General features: G+C 40.1%; 1 protein-coding gene across 1 annotated transcript; it reads right to left on the bottom strand.

The window, feature by feature from the left end:
• Nucleotides 1-1,390: 1,390 nt before the first annotated feature.
• LOC120438791 lies at nt 1,391-18,068 on the bottom strand. Its single transcript, XM_039609225.1, has 10 exons — nt 18,033-18,068; nt 16,593-16,859; nt 16,274-16,516; nt 15,990-16,166; nt 8,419-8,493; nt 6,751-6,825; nt 6,095-6,151; nt 4,736-4,801; nt 2,256-2,300; nt 1,391-2,172 (listed from the first exon to the last, which is right to left on the bottom strand). Exons 3-10 carry the CDS (start codon nt 16,476-16,478, stop codon nt 2,165-2,167), a joined length of 708 nt encoding a protein of 235 aa, XP_039465159.1. The 5' UTR covers nt 16,479-16,516; nt 16,593-16,859; nt 18,033-18,068; the 3' UTR covers nt 1,391-2,164.
• Between the last annotated feature and the right edge of the window lie 252 nt (nt 18,069-18,320).

The raw sequence follows: 18,320 nt of genomic DNA, 5'->3' as shown, positions 1-18,320 counted from the left end.
CTAGCTGTGGATAAGAGAAATAGGAACGGATTTGTGAATGTCTGTGTCTTTTAATTTGGTTTAGCTGTAGAGTGTGAGAGTGTGTGTTATTGTGTAGAGGCAGAGGAATTTACTGACACTGGGTCTGCCTGTCATAAAAGGAGACAGGAAGCTACAGTTGGGGGATGCTAGGACTGTGTGGAAGAGATAGGAAAGAGAAGAATTTGGTGTTGCTTGTGTGAGTGGAAATGGCCCTCTTTATGACTGGCACGTGCACACACACTCACGTGCACACACACTCACGTGCACACGCACAGTTACAAGTATAGTTTATTATATTTTATCACTGCCCTTGTATACAGACCCACAATGTTTCTCTTTCAGTGTTTCCTACACATACACCATGTATATAGTTTCACTCACATATATGTATACATGTACATTGCTTTTTATGTTATTTTATTGATCTATTTATTTACCCCCCTGTTGTATATAGGCTTCTCTTATTATTATTTTTGCACCTTTGTGGTCCGGCTACCCAATTCCACTGTGCAAGAAACTGCACAATGACAATAAAAAGCTCTAAGTCTAAAAGTACGTGCACACGCAGGCACTCACATGCTAGAACATACATACACAAACACACTGTTTTGAGTTTACGACACACCAAGTGGGTTTTACGATGGGGACGCTTCTATAAAACTGGTTGTAACCAACAAAGAGGTTGAGAGCTGCAGAGGGACACCGGCCTTGTACATCTCCCCTACTGGAAGGTGCATGCGTAACAGAAGATGAATAAAACTTTTCTGAAATGACGGTGTAGTCTCTGGAGGCCTGAGGAATACAAAAGAACCAGGGGAAAACTGCTTTATGTCACACTATCAACAGATTTCATATGGTTAAATTTGAATGTGTTTTCCTCTCCTGCTTCAACTGCCATCATTGTCTGAAAAAAACCTCCTTTACTGCCAACAATGAATCCTGGGATATGGTAGGACAAGAAGGATACACCCAACCCATCCTTCAAATTCGAGGAAAACAAAGACGCATTTGTTGCCACATTTGGTGGACTCTTCGATTTGGGACAACCTTAGTTGCATCGCTGTGATGTCATTGCCTCGAAATACGGCATTTGAGGCGTCCTTCCCCTGAATTTGGACACAGCCAACGTTTTCTGTTTTGTGTCCTCCCTGTGTTGTCATGTCTGATTAGTCACAGCTGTGTTCCCCTCCCGTCTGTGTGAGTATATGTAGGATGTGTCTACATTCAGGGGTAGTGAAGGCCACATTTTTACAGTAGGTCTTTCTTTGCTCTTTTTCCTGACTTTGTTGTTTTATCTCTATTGTTCAATAACAACATAGACAAAAAGTAAGTATTTTATATTTTATTTTTTATGTATTCTGACAAAGGAAGAGATAACTAAATCATGTATTAACAACACTGCTGGTGTTGTTGGTGCATTGCAATCTAAATTCTCTAAGCATGACTGTGAACAAGCACAGAAAACAGACAGGTATGCAGATGACTTTACAAGGATTAGATTTACGTCACAGAGAAGAAGAAACATGGATGTGGAACATATAAAACCTGCTCAACACATCACTCTGATACTGAATTAATTCATTAATTGAGGTAGCAGCAGGTTGTCTGTTTGATGGCTATGACTAAGACAGCTGCATCCATTCCTCTTTACAGACAGATGTATAACAGCAGCTCACGGCCCTGCAGTTAAACTGAGAGAAAACATTTTGAATACTGCTGTACACTATGCTGTGATGTTCTGCTTAGCGCTGACAGACAAAGAGATGATCAGCAAGGGGTTGTGACTTGAATATTTAGCTCAAGTCCTATTGGTTATCTGTTTTCTTAAAGCCAGGATGCTCTCAGTGGTTTAAAAGCTGGAGACGGTCCAGTTGCCAGGGGAGCTTCAGATTTAAAAATTTTACACCTCAGAGTTTATAAAACTCTCATAAAAAAATAGAAGTGGATTCTCAAGATATGCACTCTTTAAAATGCTCTGTGGCTCACTGTTCAAGTACTCATAGATCTAAACTTGTGCCGAAAGGAAGAAGTTACACTATAAAGGAGACGAGCAAGGTGGTAAAACAAAGCAGAGCAAACAGCATATCACTCAAAATAAAAGATTCAGGTTGGAAAGACGTGAAGCTCCTCCAGCTGTTTATCTTCATTTTCCTGTTTGGATGAAACACACTGGATCAGTTGTGTGTCGTTATACAAATGCATTAACATATTTATATTTGGATCTGCTGAGGTACCTGCTCTCACTGATGAGTACACGACATCTGGATCAGCTGGGTACTCTGTAACACAACAGAGTAGTGCAACAGATTCATTCACTTGAATTTTATTTACAGAGTCAATTCATAGAGACTGAGAGTGGCCTTAGTATGCTCCGACATCATGAAATCCACTTTTAAAGATTCTAAAAGTATTATTGCAGCAGATTAATTAATATTACAGTAAAATCATTTACTCATGGGTAAAAGTACACAGACTCTTTTGACTAGGTTATGATCAAGTCCATCAGTCCTTTGGAAACACTGACGGGAAACTGAGATCATTCAAAAAGGCAAATTTAGTCATCTAGCCATTGTGAAAATGGTCTTTACCGATGTTCAACCATCTAAAAATTTACATTAGAGAAATGTGAAATCATATTTTTCTTCAGTAATTAGCTAATAAGGTGTGGTGTTGTAGTACAGCTAACACAGTTACCTCCTGGACGGAGTCCTTACACTCCTCACTAGTTACCCAGTTACCACCTCTAGTCGCAGATATATTGTTGCTCAGGATATAGAGAGGATTGTGCACTTATCAGGAAGTTGGTGGTACAATCACCAACTCCTGCCTCTAGATATTGAAATGCCCTTGGGCAAGGTATCAACCTCATATACCCCCTGAGGCATCCATCTTGGGCTATGCGTGAGTGTTAAATATAAAAACTCCTATTTAACAGGAAGAAACCTCCAACAGAACCAGGCTCAGGCACGGTCGGCCATCTTTCACGACTGGTAGAGTAGTAGAACTCTACCTAACAGATAAGTCCAAAAATATTTGGGGACAGAGACTGCTGTACAGCATTTCTAGTAGTTGTAGTCTATGTGGAACATAGACTGAACATGAACTGAAAACACCAGGTGAACCACCCAGGAACCCTGACCAATAGCAGTAAAGGATTCCAGGGTGAGGTAAGAGAGAAGTAATCATAAGGAGCAGCCAAGATTTGTAATTGTTTCAAAAAGAGAAAGCAAGAGAGGCCACATAAGTATAAACGAGTGCTCTTAAGATGAGTTGAAGATCTTCCTCTAGTTTCCTGGCATGAGGACTGGAGAGCAGAAGAAAGGACTTTGGAGATTTTAGTGACATGTGACAAATCTTTGTCCAACCACTGTGAACATAAAAATTGGAACTATAACTATAACTTTTGTTGAATTGTTGTCTCAAAAGACTTGGAGGGCTTTGTACTCAATCATTGCTTTCCCCATGGATATTACTGCACACAGGATGGAAAGGAGTTTATCACCAGAATGTACGTCTTCCCTTCCTCTCTCATTCATCTCAAGACCAGTAAAAGAGATCAGCATCAGTATAGAGTGCATTTATTAGATTAGGATAAAATTCTGGTGATTTAATTAAGTGATTCTTACTGTCTGCTAAAGCATTTGCATTGCCCATGCTAAATTGCTCTTGACCTGCAAGCTTACTCGGGCAGTCATTGAGAACCTTCACAGACATCAGGCAGTCATTGTCAGAGGAAACAGGTTCATAACTGGAGATAGGCAGTTAGAGCTGGGTGAGTCTCCTCACTGGTTCAGTCCAGTTCCTTCATTATCTGTTGGGGAACACTCCTTGGAGTCAGAAACTTGAACCCTTTAAATGAATGGCCCGTCCAGGTTTCCTGTACTAACTGACTGATCCAGCAGTCCGTCAGGCCTGTAAAGATCTGTGGGTCACACAGAACTCTACAGGCTAGGCAACAGCAGCCTGACTGCTATTAGTTATTGAGTGAAAGAATGAAAGGATGCCAGAATTGTTACTTGTTACTGGCCCCCAAGCTCAGTTGACTTAAAACCAAGGAGGTACATGTCTATGATGCTGTCAGGCGTGCATACAAGCACATGGGGGCCATACAAACTGCACATCACCAAGGATACTGTAGCTCCTCACAAAACAAAAGCCTCTATTCAGGAGTACTCGACTCCTGAATACAAACCTTAACACAAACGTGCACCTTAAAGAAGATACCCTGCAACCTGGAAAGCAAAATGTGTCTCACTGATATCAGTAACAGGAAATCCCAAATTGTTACTAATGTGGTGTTGTCGTGGAGTCCTCAAATGAAGTGTTGTCAGGAAGCATTCAGTGTGTACCTAATGGTAGGTGTATGTGCCCTGGTCAACTGGTCAACAGTGTAACTCTGGTGTTAATACATTTTGTGAATGACTTCCTCCTTACTAAAGCAGCACCTCTGTAAAATAACCATTTTTATTACTCTCTCTTTTTAAAATGATCTTCTTATTATCAATCTACAATCAAAGCCCATTCCTCTAAATATAAAGCAAAACAAATGGTTTGTTGAGGCTGTAATCGTCCATCATGGATCTTCTTTAACCATGTTTACAATGAAACAATTTGCTCCTTTGTGAAAACCACTACAAAAACTGATTCAAAGGAGTCAAAATCACCAATGATTTCATCCTATGGTCTATGTATGAGTGGATGTTGCAGAGGTTACCAGTATTTCTGCCCGCAGGTCTCTGAGATCTGATTTGAACTTGGCCATAAGTGACCTCAGAAGGGCCTGTGAATGAGAGAGAGATGATGCTTTACTGAACAGAGAAACAAGGTCACCCAGAAACACTGACTCAGCTAAAGAAATGGAACTGTAAGAGCCAAAGTCAATGTTTATGTTCTGTTTATTTTCTATGGTGGTGCAGGTGTTTTCCTGCACCTCAGGTGATCGCATGTTATTTACCTGACATGGGTGAACTCAAAGGGAAGTTGTCTGAGTGGTTTCTTGCAAACTTTTCTATGGACTGTTTTTTGCATGTTACTTTACCTCACCTTTAAGTCCTAATTACAAACGATGTAAGTTAATACATCCATTATTTGTTTTGTATGAAAGGAAAGTTTATTGTTTAAGTTTTAAAATTAAAATGCACACAGTGTGGCTTATTGGAGACGCAGCACAGCCCATCAAAGCATGTTTTACTGCATAGATCAGGACAATGAAGAGGATTTCTGGATGTAGCTTTCACATGCTGGGACACTGCTGTTGGAGAAGGAGATATTGGAAATGGCACCATCACAGTGGCACACAGGAATGTAGCGCAATGCACACATCAGAAGTGGTAGGACACGTGGATTCACTCTGTTTGTTTTTGAATACTTTGAACACAGTTTGGAAGCGTCACCCCTTGTCCATTGGCGACCTTGGTTTGGTTTGTGTTGTGTGTTGCTGTAACTAAGTTTAAGAATATAATCCACCCACTGTTATCATCTTCAATGCCCTGTACCAACATAGAGCAGAGCAGCTACCTGAACGCTACTCCAACAGAGGTCGATTATCTTGTTAATAATTTTACCTCCTCACTACGCATTTACTCTGGATACTGTAGCTCCTGTGAAAACTAAGGCCTCAAATCAGAAGTACCTGACTCCGTGGTATAATTCTCAAACACGTAGCTTAAAGCAGATAACTCGTAAGCTGGAGAGGAAATGGCGTGTCACAAATTTAGAGGATCATCATTTAGCCTGGAGAAATAGTTTGCTGCTTTATAAGAAAGCCCTCCGCAAAGCCAGAACATCTTACTATTCGTCACTGATTGAAGAAAATAAGAACAACCCCAGGTTTCTCTTCAGCACTGTAGCCAGGCTGACAAAAAGTCAGAGCTCTACTGAGCCAAAAATCCCTTTAACGTTAACTAGTAATGACTTCATGAACTTCTTCACAAATAAAATTTTTATCATTAGAGAAAAAATTACCAATAATCATCCCACAGATGTAAGCTTAAATAGTTTTACAGCTTTTGATCTAACTCGATAAATTGAATTTCAAATATGTTTCGTTATTTTGTGTATGTGTATTGTGTACCAGCAGTGTGTGTCCTCACAGCAGAGTAGACTGTATCTGGACCAAGAGAATGGTTGTCTGGAAGATAAACAGAGATCAAACAGAAACATGTTTCCTGTGATAAACTGCACAGTAACTTTAATTCATTTTTTTCTTTTTTCTTTTTGCCTGTCCCGTTTGGTTCTTTTGCCATCAGAATTATTGTCTAAAGGCAAAGAAAGATGCCCAACAGATTTACTTTGCCAAATGGACCATCCCAGCCTTGCCGTAATGGTCTATTTGATTCACCTTTTATTGTTTATTTTATTTTATTTTCACTCGCAAAACACTCGCTGGGGAAAAGAAAGGGGAGAAAGAAAAACAGCAGAGAAGAGGGACGGGGATAAAGGGCAAAAAACAAAAACCAACAAAATAAGCAGACAAAAGATACATATATCAATCACCTGGATCACCTGTTGAGAAAGAAAAAAGAGAAAACAAGCAGAAGAAAAAAAAGAGCAACATAATAAACAACATCACGATGATCTTTGGGAATATAACAGTAAATACTAAATATTAAACATTACTGTGCAGCACGTAAGATCGACTTCATTCATTCGAATTCATTCTAACCTTCCCAAAATGGCAGCTGAGTGCCTACAGTGCGGACAGCTAAGGCTCAAGTACACTCAGCTTACCTCGCCTCTTCTTCTTCTGTCTGATGTTGATATCAGCATAGGTCACTTCTTCAGGAGCAGGTGAAGTCTTGGTTACTGAGAAGGAAAATCAGAAACAGACTCAAACAGCTCTTGTATGTAATGGTGCATTACTGTGTAGTGCTGGATCAGAGGAGAAAGCTGGGGTGGAACAGGTCAGGGAGTAGTTGTAGGTCCTACTGGTTGGTATAGCAAGTAACTGGCGATGTGAATTGATAAGAATGTAGTGATTCATTATTGGTATCACATATCAATTTGATTCTCTTATTGATTCTCACTGGCTTTGCTTTGAGAGTCGGCATCATCATTAAAGCAACATATCAAAAACAAAAATACAGACATACATTTGTGTTAATTAATTACATGTTTTGGGTCAAAGGTTTGTACATTTTAGAAGTATTTCCCCTGTTTGTTGTGATCAGTGTTGGGGTCTTTATTTAGATAAAGTAATTATTAGCATATTACACAAAACACTTTAAGTATAATTACTAGGGGTGGGACTCAATTGAAAAAAAATTATCTAATTAATTAGAGTCTTGGTAATTAATTCATCTTGATTAACTGAATTTAATCACACAAGAAAATTTGCCCCAAAGTGCAAATGTTTGTTTTTGGGTTTTTTTTGATCATTTTATTTTAAATTTCCAAAATATAATACAGAAACAAAACAGCCCCTCCGCCCCCAAAAAAAAAAAAAAAAAAAAAAAAAGGCTCGGTTGCGTTACAGGAAAAACAGTTAATTCAAACAGACTTGCACTTCATGATATATATACATATACATACATACATACATACATACATCTACATGCATATATATATATACATACACATACACAAACCTGAAATTAATGAGAGTTTACAAATCTAGTTTAGCCCAGTCTGGCTTTTGCAAAGTGTTCCAAAAAGGGGTTCCAGACATTCAGAAAAGAGTCTTTTGAGTATTTACTGAACCTTTCCATATGTATTATGAACATCATGTCTGTTACCCACAACTGAAAGGAAGGAGGGGTGGGGGACTTCCATTCCCTCAGCATTATTCTCTTGGCAACAATCAGGCCTAGTTCCAGTGGCCCCTGCAACTTAACCGGAAGTAGCTCTGATGTGGGAGAACATCCAAAAATTACAAGTTCAGGTTCAGGCTGTAAAGGTTTCATATATGCCTTGGAGTACCAGTCAAATATTTTAAACCAAAAGCCTCTTAATGAGGGACAAGACCAAAAGGCATGAAACAGCGTGCCTTCTGCTCGTCTACACCTGTCACACATTGGGGAAATAGAAGGATAAAACTTGTGCAATCTGACCTTAGAATAGTTTAACCGGTGGAGGATTTTAAATTGAATTAATTGATGTCTACTGTTTATAGAGCAGGAATGGATTTTGGACAGACACTTACTCCACATAGATTCGGGCACCCTCATGCCCGATTCTTTCTCCCAAGCCTGCCTAATCTCAACGGTATGCACTACAATAGAGTCGCCAAATAATTGTACAATTTTTGTGATAAGATGTCTGGAATCAGGTTGGCTGTTGAGTATTTCATAGATCCCGTGCTTCATTCACTTCATTCATTCGAATTCATTCTAACCTTCCCAAAATGGCAGCTGAGTGCCTACAGTGCGGACAGCTAAGGCTCAAGTACACTCAGCTTACCTCGCCTCTTCTTCTTCTGTCTGATGTTGATATCAGCATAGGTCACTTCTTCAGGAGCAGGTGAAGTCTTGGTTACTGAGAAGGAAAATCAGAAACAGACTCAAAACAGCTCTTGTATGTAATGGTGCATTACTGTGTAGTGCTAGATCAGAGGAGAAAGCTGGGATGGAATAGGTCAGGGAGTAGTTGTAGGTCGCACTGGTTGGTATAGCAAGTAACTAGCGATGTGAATTGATAAGAATGTAGTGATTCATTATTGGTATCACATATCAATTTGATTCTCTTATTGATTCTCACTGGCTTTGCTTTGAGAGTCGGCATCATCATTAAAGCAACATATCAAAAACAAAAATACATACATACATTTGTGTTAATTAATTACATGCTTTGGGTCAAAGGTTTGTACATTTTAGAAGTATTTCCCCTGTTTGTTGTGATCAGTGTTGGGGTCTTTATTTAGATAAAGTAATTATTAGCATATTACACAAAACACTTTAAGTATAATTACTAGAGGTGGGACTCAATTGAAAAAAAAAATCTAATTAATTAGAGTCTTGGTAATTAATTCATCTTGATTAACTGAATTTAATCACACAAGAAAATTTGCCCCAAAGTGCAAATGTTTGTTTTTTTTAAAGGGTTTTACTCGATGACAAAATAAATAATAGACATGGACATGAATATTTTAAACTCAAGCTATGCTGGCAATAGGTATTTTCTGTTCTGCAGTTTGCCCTCTAGTGGTTGTTTTTGTGTATTTTTTACTCTGCAAGATCTAGCCAGAGGCAGTTTCACCTCTGTTAATCTGTTGCCATCCATGCCTTCACAAGTTTATAAACGGCATCATCTATAAGTAATATTGTTTGTTATCACTGAGACAACTTGTGTGCGTTATTATTTGTTGTGAAGGCGTGATATAGTTTGTAGTTTGAATTTAATTTGAATGCATGTATAACCTAAGCTAGTAAGGTTAAGCTAGCTCATATGCCAAGTGGTTTCTTTAACATTTTGATCATGAGCGTGATTTCATTTGATGTTTTATTCGGGCACTCACTAAACAAATAAATATTGTGCTCATATTTTTGAATATGTGACTTACTGGTGTGTTTGTTATATTTTATATTGATGCAACATTTTTATTGGTTTATTTCTGGTTTTGTCAACAGTTTCACACTTTTTCCTTATTAAATCATCTAACTCAACACATCTGCCTGTTCCTTGGATTTTGATTAGGAGAGTGTTTAGCTGTCCGTATAGCTGAGTTTATGTTTACTAGGACAATACTTAGTGAGGACAGAACAGTGAAAAGTTGAACCATCACATCAAGCTGTGAAGGAATCTCGGCAGCCCATTTCTTAGCCACCAGTAACCAGTGAGTAGAAGAAAAACACCAAAGAGGCTACGCTCGCTTCTTCGGTATCTTTTTACGGGATTTGAAGACCCATTCACCTGCCTGTATTAAACGATGTCAAGCTCAAACCCTATCAACGCCGTATCAGAGCCTGGAGCTTAGGTCAGAGTGTGCTGCCTCAGCTGCATTTTCCAAGCAAAGTTCAAATAAATCTTCAGCTAGTGCCACTGCTGCTAAAGCTCGTGCCAAGGCGGAAGCTGCACGCACGCGAGCAGCCTATGCAAAACGTCAAATAGACATGCAAGTGGAGAAAGCACGCATAGAGGCTGCATTGAATGCACTAAAAGAAGAGTGTGAAGCTGAGGCTGCCTCAGCAGAGGCTCAAGTGTTTGAGGCTGCTGCAGATTTAGACAACTGTGACCTTGGGAGTAAAGCCAGTCATGCTCAAGCAACGAGGCAGTCATTTCAGCAAACTGGTGAGTTCATCCAAGCACATTTCTCTTCAGGGCAGAGTTACGCTTCAGCTCAAAATGAGAAAGAAACAGAGGCTGCTGCTTCTGTACCACAACACAGACACCTCCCAGATATTGAAGTTCATCGCGTCAGTCGTGACACACAACAGCCGTATCCTCCTGCTTGTTCGGCTGAAGGCCTGCACCCAGGCAACCAGAGAAAAAAATCGCCCTGACCCTCTGTCTTTTAACACAGACAGAGATGTTCCCTCCATGCATACACATCGCTACACAGACTCCCCAGTCGCCATTGGAGGCTCGAGGTGTGTCTGAGTTAGCTATATATCTGGCACGTCGAGACCTTATCACAGCTGGGGCCCGTTCTTCGTACCTCGCTTACTACATCCAAGATCAAATGACACATCCAAGATCAAATCATCGCGCTAACTTTGAGCTCGCTAATCCGGTTCTCCGAACACACCTGTTGTTGACGATTAGTATAGCTGGATGAAGTAATCTGAGATCACTGGGTGGCTTAAAAGGGGCTACGCATCGATAGTAGAAACATTGATCGGCAACCCTGTGATTGGTCGGCGAAGATGTCGAAGGAGTGCACACAGTATTTCACGGCAGCAGACCAAGAACTCTTGATTGAGGGATATCAGGAGTTTCAGAGTTTAATTAAAACGCAGGGGAACACTGCAAAGGCTGCAAAAGCAAGGAGAGAGGGCTGGCAGAAAGTTGCTGACAAATTAAACTCGTAAGTGATCCATGATATTACATTATATCATGTGATATTATATCATACCATATTATATTATATTACATCATATCCTCTTTCACATTAGAGCCACAACAGGACCCACTAGAACATGGGAACAAGTAAAAGTGAAATATAAGAATATTCTACAGAATGGTAATATTTATCACTTATATTGCTTTTAGTCTATGACAAGAGACCCTGGAATAATCTGTTTGTTTGTTTATAACAGCAACCAAGAAAAGGGCAGAGCAAATAAAGACAGGTGGTGGTCCTGCACCCCTCGTCACACCCCTTTTTGTACTGTGACATTTATTGACATTGTGGGTTTTTTGTGTGTAGTTTGACATAACACTCCATCACTTTTACCTGTTCCCATGCAAGGGGTGACTGAAGCATGCACAGTAAGTCGGGAGTAAGTATATACAGTACAGTAAGTATATATATATAGAGAGAGAGAGAGCGAGAGAGAGAGAGAGAGAGAGAGAGAAAAAGTAAATAATACCCTCACGGGAGAATCGATATCTCTCTATGAGCACACCGTCGCTGAGCTAAAGGATCCTGTCTATCCCGCAATATACGCTAAATTCTGTAAACTCTCCTTATCAATCTTGCACCTTCCTTGCTCGCGTACAAACGGACAGGACATGGCTGCGACAGACTTCCCAAATCCACCTTCGCTTTTATAGCCGTGGTCTCTCATCTTGATTGCACGTAGTGATTTACTATTACTACTCTAAAATATGAATTACATCTGACATAATCTACTACATGTAATAGCATGATTAATAGTATATTTCCCTTTTTTTCGGAAATGACCTGTATGTATCTGTATGCAATCAATAAAAGAATCAAATGCTGCATTATCTTTAGTTACACTGATAGTATTTATTTATGGTAAAACAGTGGCGACATATCGCTCTTGCTTTCATATAACTGCAGCGGACATACCTGAGTGGCCGCGATCTAATCCTGTTTACATAAAGTAAACCTGCTCCCGAGCAGGTTTACGCTTCTGGATCTGTTGCTATGACAGCAAGTCCCAGATGAGCTTCGAGAACCGAACGATCCAAGATCACGCGAAATCGTCAACATTCAAATCCGGCTAACTTACTTAGCGAGGTACGAAGAACGGGCCCCTGGACTAAAAGTGTTTGATAACCAGCCTGCTAGTTATTAGTGATGGGATTTCCGGCTCTTTTTAGAGAACCGTCTCTGTCGGCTCGGCTCACTAAAAAGAGACGGCTCTTCAGGTTTTTCGTCGCTTTAATTAATTTATTATTAACGATAATATAAAATTATGCACAAAAAGAATTACTAATGTAAAAAAAGTGGTTTTATTTATATATGTTTATATATAAATATATGTGGTGGCCCCTTGAGACAAAGCTCGTACAAACTCCAAAACACGTACAAACTCCAAAACACATTCCTAGCGTTAACTGAACTTATTTATTAACCTTTATTTAACCAGGAAGATCCCATTGAGATTAAAAACCTCTTTTTCAAGGGAGACCTGGCCAAGATAGGCAGCAGCAGGTGTCTCACAGTTACAGAGATTACTCAAACACAGGCAGCAACAACACACATGCAAGTGAAAGAAAACAAATAAAATAAAATAAAATTCAATAACATTTAATAAAAAAATAAAATAAAAATAAAACGTCAGTTAAAATGACAGTCAATCTAATTGAAACAGTTGTATGTTATGGACTTGGCCTCAAGGATTCGTAGTTTAGATTTAAAAGCACTTAATGAAATGAATTCAGTCATTTTCCATTCGTTCTGCAGTTTGTTCCAAGCCAAGGGTGCTAAATGGACAAAGAGCTCTTTACCAAGTTCAGTTCGGGCAAGTGGAACAGAAAGCAACAAGTAACCATGCGGACGAAGAGAATACCGACCAGCATGTTTCATTAGCAAGCAGGGAACATATATAAGAAGGCAGCAACCCAAGTATTGCCTTATATATAAAACTGTATAAATGAGAGTTCCTCCGACTTACCAAAGCAGGCCATCCTACCTGAATATAACTCACAATGGTGAGTCTGAAAATTATGGTTAGTGATGAACCTCAGAGAAGCAGGATACACAGAATCAACCATTTGAAGACATTGAGCAGAAGCATTCATATATAGAATATCTCCATAATCCAGCACAGGCAAGAATGTTGCAGCAACAAGCCGCTTCTTTGTATTAAAAGAGAAACACAACTTATTTTGAAAATAAAATCTCAGTTTTAACTTCAGGTTTTTCACAAGATTCTCTACATGTGGTTTGAAGGTGAGCGAGTCATCAATTAAGATTCCCAGATATTTCTAGGTGTGAACCAACTCTATTTTATTACCTTCAAGAGTGGTTACTGATGGGATTATTTGGGCCAAATTCCTTGATTTAGAAAACAACATGAGCTTTGTTTTGTCTGCACTGAAAACAAGTTTAAGCTGAAGTAATGAGTGCTGGACAGCAAAAAAGGCTTTCTGCAAGGAGTCAATGGCTTGGACAAGAGTTGAACCACAGCTGTAAATAACTGTATCATCAGCATAGAAGTGCAAGTTTGCATCTGGCACATTTAGACTAACGTAAATGATAAATACAAGGGGACCTAATACAGAACCCTATGGTTATGCACTGTAACAAAGTTAGAACATAAACCGTCAGATTTTATGCACTGAGACCTGTTACTGAGGTAGTTTGAGAACCATGCCACTGCTCTCTCAGAGAGTCCTGACTGGAAGAGTCTAAGTTTTAAAATACAATGATCAACAGTGTCAAATGCTTTTGACAAATCAATAAAAAGGGATGCACAGTGTTGTTTCTTATCAAGTGTAATAGTAATATCATTTACCACCAGCAGCTGTGATCGTACTGTGATTCTTCCTAAAGCCTGAATGATATTCAGATAAAATGGCATTGGTGTGTAAAAACTCCTTTAACTGCTCACACACAGGAGCTTCAAGAACTTTGGCCAGCACAGATAGATTAGATATTGGTCTGTAATTAGTTAACACTGCTGGGTCACCCCCTTTTAATAGCGGAATAACAAAAGCTGATTTCCATACTGAGGGAATTTCAGTCGTATCCAGTGTGAGGTTGAAAAGTGATGTGAGAGGCTCTGCCACAAAATCAGCTGCCAGTTTCAAGAAGTAAGGATCTAGTAAGTCTGGCCCTGGAGATTTTCTAGGATCTAACAGTTTAAGAGCTTTACAGACCTCCTGCACAGAGAAAGGAACAAAGTTAAATGGCTGACCAGTGTACACTGGAAGGTTTGTCCCAGATTTTACATAGACTGGGGTTCAGAGAGTCAAACAAAGAGCCAGAAGATATAAAGTGCTTGTTAAAGCAATTCATAATCTCCTTCCTATCATAAACAGGAACAGAATCCTTAAAAACATAGGTGGGTGATCTAGGTAGCTCTTCCAAAACAGAGCTACCTAGATCACTTAAATTACACAACTGAAAGCATATGTGTATTGTTTGTGTATTTATACACAAGCACTCATATATATTCAAATAATTTAAAAAAATGTTCATTTACCTGTTACTACCACACACCAAATCCGGTCGTTGGTTCTTCCTGGCTTGTGTAGCCACTAGGTAACAAAAGCTCAACACTGCGCCGAGCATCCTGGAGCACTTCTGTTGTGTTTTGTACGTGTTTTGGAGTTTTTACATGCTTCTGAGTTTTTACGTGTTTTGGAGTTTTTACGTGTTTTGTCTCTAGGGGCCACCATAAATATACTTTTATTTATTCACTCCACATAAAATGTAATAAATAAATCATATAATACAAAAACCAACTAGTCACAGTTCAACTTTTAACTATTTCAATTTTCAGCTTTTTCCTTTTAAACAAATTTAAAGTGAAACAACACAAAACACTGCAAACCACAACACAATTAAATATAAATTAAAATATGAAAAGAAGATGCTTATTCTCTGTCATATGGACCTGCATGAATAAACTTTCTGAATCCTTTATCATCTGCAACTGAAAATAGTTGTGGATGATCACTATACCTTTCTAATGTGACGTTGTTGTCCCTGGCTCTCTTTTTCTGTCTCTCCCTCCCGCTCTGTTCCTGTGCTCCTGTGAGTGTAACTACTGCCCCTCCCCCCTCTGCCCAGCGCAAAGCACAAGGCTCGCATGTGGAGTGAAGCGGAAAAAAGTGCGAGAGAGGGAGAGAGGAGGAAAAAAAATCCCACGGCTCGCGATAAGGAGCCGGCTCGCGTCGTTCACATCAAAGATCCGTCTCTAAGAGCCATTTCGTTCGTGACCGACACATCACTACTGCATAATCAAGATACACAGAGACCCAACTCAAAAATAATCTAGGAAGTAGGAACTTCAAGGCAGAATACAAATAAAGACTGATGGAGGACAGACTAATGTCATTTTTATACTAACATTGACATCAAGAAAAACAGAAAGATTGTGACTGATAGAATAAAACTCAAATAATTTGTACAGAAATGGAGATAAAACCCCACAAAGAAACTCCAAACCATGGGTTCAAGACATGTCTTTTGGATTGTTTCAGTGTTTTTTTTAGGACTTTCTTTTTTGTCAAATACACCGTGTCATCCTCTCCCTGCATATGCTAGTTCAAGTGGACCAAATCCTAATCCAGCCTGATCACTAAAATGGTAAGAGCAGCACTTCAGTTCACTGTTCGGAGTTTTGAAACTCTCAGCAAACAGACGTCACCCTGACCAACACTCAGTTCATCAGAGACCAACCGTGATTGTTACTTTGTATCATTGTGAAGATATATGACTTGTTCTAAAGTCTTAGAGTTGACTACAGCTGACTGTGAACATTAAAATTCCATTCCAGAATAAGAGAAGCTTAACATCTAACTGGAGAGTGAAGACAGGCTGGCAGCTCTGAGCATCATCTCACATAGAAAAGGGAAAGTAGATCATCAGATCCTCATGAGTAAAGTCTGACTGTCACCCTCAGAGAACTTCAGGTGAATGAGTTTACCTGGTTAGTTCAGGTGAGACATACCTCTCAGTTTCTTCAACAGAACCACACCTCCAACCAGGACCAGGACCAGGACTACAGGGAGCACCAGGAGATAAAGAGGAAGGAAGGAGGAAGAGTGTGGAGAGGAAGAGGAGGGAGGGAAAGTAGTGAGAAGAAGAGGAGACGTTGTGGTGGGAGGAGGATCTGCAGGAGAGAGATCTGCAGGAGAGATGATGATGAGATGATGAAGATGGTTCAGTCAGTTCATTATCAGGTCAGCAGGCTGGTTTGTATCTATAAACAGGAAGTGATGTTAACGTCCTGACCTCTGACCCTCAGTCTGCTCTGAGGAGAAGGTGGATGAATATCAGTATAACACGAGTAGAGACCTTCATCAGACCGGTTGACTTTAGAGAGAATCCACTTTCCTTCAGGTCCAGATCCAAGTGGAACATTATCTCTGATGAAGTAAGATTTTCGTCTTTCTCCCTCTTTGGGTGTACAGTACAAAGTGACATCACTTCCTGTCATGACAGGAAGTGCAGGAATCTCCAGGATCACACCTCCTTCTGTCCAGCAGAGACACAAACAGAGTGACACAGAGACAGACAGAAACAGAGACACAGCTGGAACATCTGTCTGTACCTGAGACACTGATGGAGACTTCATCACTCTGCTCTCCAGATGAGTTTACACACAGGAAACTTCCACCAGTGGAGAGACCGAGAGCACAGAAGGAACTGTTAATCCTACTAAACTCTGAAGCAGCTGCTCCACAGTCCTCAGTGAGGTTTCCTCTGGTCCTCTTCACTGTCCATCCATCAGCTGTCTGTCCATCATCAACACAACTCAGAGACACTGAAGAAGATCCTCTGAAGAACTGCTGAAGGTTTGGACTGACAGACAGAGACACTGGAGGACACACACACACACACACAGAGTAAATGTATTCTTTAGTTTTTGTGGTGTACAACCTCCAACTGAACACCACAAAAACTAAAGAACTCATCTTGGACTTCAGGAAGGGCAGAGCAGACCCGGCCCCACTGTACATTCACGGGAGCTGTGTGGAGAGGGTACACTCCATGAGGTTTCTGGGCGTGCAGATCTCTGATGATCTCTCCTGGACTGCAAATACCACGGCGGTGGTAAAAAAGGCCCAGCAGCGTCTCCACTTTCTGAGAGTGCTCAGGAGGAACAACCTGGAGGAGAGGCTGCTGGTGACATTCTACAGAGCCACCATAGAGAGCATCCTAACGTACGGCATAACATGGTATGCAGGGTGCTCAGCTGCAGACAGGAAAGCACTGCAGAGGGTCATCAACACAGCCCAGAAGATCACTGGCTGCTCTCTGCCCAGCCTGGAGGTCATTGCAAACTCTCGGTACCTCAGCAGAGCTGGCAATATCATCAAGGACTACTCTCACCCCAGCAATCAACTGTTTGAACTATTACCGTCAGGCCGACGGTACAGGTCACATAAAACCAGAACAAACAGATTCAGGGATAGCTTCTTTCCCAGAGCTATCACCATTGCAAATAAGCACAAAAACAATTGAACCTGCTTAGCCATACCATACTGTCACTGTCATTATATTATGCTGCTATTCATACTGTCATACTGTCATTATATTAATGCTGCTATCCTGTAAATATCATACTTACTTTTGTTTGAGTACTTATGTTTGTTTTATTGTACCTTTTATATCTTAGTCAAAGGAGTTTGCAAAGAAAAGCGTCTGGACTTCTTTGAGTTGCTTGAAGACGTTTCACCTCTCATCCGAGAAGCTGGATGAGAGGTGAAACGTCTTCAAGCAACTCAAAGAAGTCCAGACGCTTTTCTTTGCAAACTCCTTTGACTACGATGACCTGGATGACTGAGAACCTTCACAGACTTTTATATCTTACTATTTTTTATTTATTATATTTATTATTGCATTTTGCACCAAGGGAGTGGCACTCCAATTTCATTGTACCCTGTACAATGACAATAAAGGCTATTCTATTCTATTCTATTCTATTCTATTCTATTCTATTTGTGTTCTTGTTGGAGTCTCACTGATTGTTTTCACTTCATCAACTCACCTGCAGAAACAGTCGGTGCAGACAGCAGCAGCACACACACACCTGTAACAGGAGGACAAAGGTCACTAAAGGTCAGAGGTCACAAGGTTAGAGATCACTAGAGGTCAGAGGTCACTAGAGGTCAGAAACAGTTCAAAATGGAGGTTTGCTCTCAGTTCAGCCAAATCACTCCATGTTGGGAAATGTCCCAGAACAGGTTGTGGACAACAGGAAGTCATCAAGAAAAATAACTTGCAAGTGTCTGTTAAAAAGGTCTTTAGTATAAACTACGCTCTGACAGCAACCCTG

This window comes from Oreochromis aureus, linkage group 3, assembly GCF_013358895.1.
Source record: "Oreochromis aureus strain Israel breed Guangdong linkage group 3, ZZ_aureus, whole genome shotgun sequence".
NCBI classification, from domain to species: Eukaryota; Metazoa; Chordata; class Actinopteri; order Cichliformes; family Cichlidae; genus Oreochromis; species Oreochromis aureus.
Note: the sequence above shows the minus strand (reverse complement) of the source record. Positions and strands in the feature narration are given on the sequence as shown.